General features: G+C 26.7%; 1 protein-coding gene across 1 annotated transcript; it reads left to right on the top strand.

Annotated features, from left to right (window-relative positions):
* Window positions 1–4: 4 nt before the first annotated feature.
* Window positions 5–1,724, top strand: LOC126909863 (complex I assembly factor ACAD9, mitochondrial-like; the record flags this gene model as incomplete). Its single annotated transcript, XM_050692279.1, has 1 exon — window positions 5–1,724. A coding segment is annotated over one exon (1,485 nt), but the record flags the coding sequence as incomplete, so codon positions are not given.
* Between the last annotated feature and the right edge of the window lie 52 nt (window positions 1,725–1,776).

The following is a 1,776-nucleotide window of genomic DNA, read 5'->3' on the forward strand; positions in this document are numbered from 1 at the left end:
CCAAAAACATGCAAGTGTTCCAAATAGTAAAAATTTGTTTGGTGTAATTGTACCTAAAGAATTTGGAGGTACAAAATTTTCTGCTGCTGAAATATCAGCAGCTTATAAATCTATAGGGTTGTCGCAATATAAACCTTATTTGGCACATGGAAGTGTAGTAAAATGTATATTAAAATATGGAACTGAAGATCAGAAAAATAAATATTTACCATTATTAGCATCTGGTGAAAATATTGCAACATATTGTTTGTATGAATCTGAACAGGGGTATGATATTCAAAATACTAATACTAAAGCTTCATTTCATAATAATCATTGGGTTATAAATGGGTCAAAAAATTGGGTTGTCAATGCTAAACAAGCAGATACTCTGTTAATAATAGCTAAGACAATGGATGAATGTAACAGACCAGAAAATAATATTCAGTTTTTCAGTGCATTTCTTGTTAAGAAATCATCAATTGGTATAACAGTAATTGAAAATGGTGATCATTGTGATGTATTATTTAATAACGTCAAAGCTGAATGTATGTTAGGTCCAGAAAATGAAGGTTTACTGTTGTATTCATTATTATTTAATTCAGATTTCTTAGAATCTGCTTCTGCTACAGTTGGTGAAATAAAAAAAATTACCAAAATTATTTCTCAAGATACAAGATTTAAAAATCCATTAAGTATTACCAAATTTGGTCATATTTACAGTAATCTGTTTTCTATGAATTGTATTTTAAATTTTACAAATTTACTATTAGATTCTCTTAAGGTAGATGATTATGAACAAATACTAGCACGATTATTTGTTACTAAAGCAGCTTATGCATGCATAGATTTATTTGATGATTTAGGATTACCTAAAGACATGTATGAACATATTCAAAATTCTTTATTATTTGATGGTAGAGGTAATTTACTTATATATGTCGGATCATTATTAGGAATTCAATATGCAGGACAGTTTATGGCAAATGATATTAAACAATTAAGAAATCCTTTGATGTTTCCTAAATATACATTAAATCATATTATTAAAATACAGAAATCTTTAAAAGACAAACCAAAATTAAGAAATTTTCTTGGTCAATATTTACACCCATCTCTAAAAAAACAAGCTTCTGATCTGGAATATTGTCTAAGTAGATTACAATTTGCAGTACAAAACATGTTCATTAATCTTGGACCGGATACATTTCATTATCAAATGGTGCTTGAACGAGTTAATAGTGTTGCTTTAAATATTTATGCTATGACAGCAATCTTACATTATGTATCGGAACATTTATCAAAATCTAACTCACAAATATACCCAACAGAATTAGTTTTCGCTAATGTTTTTTGTAACACTTTACGTTCTCAATGTAGTGAAAAAGTAAATGAAATATTAAATTCTCCACATAATGTGACTGATCCCCTTTATAAATCTCTTGCTCAACAACTATTTGTTGAAAAAAATTATTTTCTAGAACATCCTCTAAAAAGAAATATTTTTTAAATTTTATGTAAAATTAAAATAAAAGTTTTAGCTTGTATAAGTTATCTAGTAGTTAATGCCATTTTTGTTAAATTTTTGTTTGTTTCCTAAATATTATTACTTCAGAACATTAAATTTTGATGCAGAAACTGCTCATAAAGCCAATGCCATTTATCACGCTATTAGAGTAGAAAAAGAACCCAATAACACTGTTCAAAAATACTGTTGTGTTGAAGGAAGCTATGTCAAAATGTAAGTGTTTTATTACATAAATATTTTCAATATATATATATATATATATATATATA

The sequence above is a fragment of the Daktulosphaira vitifoliae genome, unplaced genomic scaffold, assembly GCF_025091365.1.
Source record: "Daktulosphaira vitifoliae isolate Bord-2020 unplaced genomic scaffold, ASM2509136v1 Scaffold_1711, whole genome shotgun sequence".
NCBI classification, from domain to species: Eukaryota; Metazoa; Arthropoda; class Insecta; order Hemiptera; family Phylloxeridae; genus Daktulosphaira; species Daktulosphaira vitifoliae.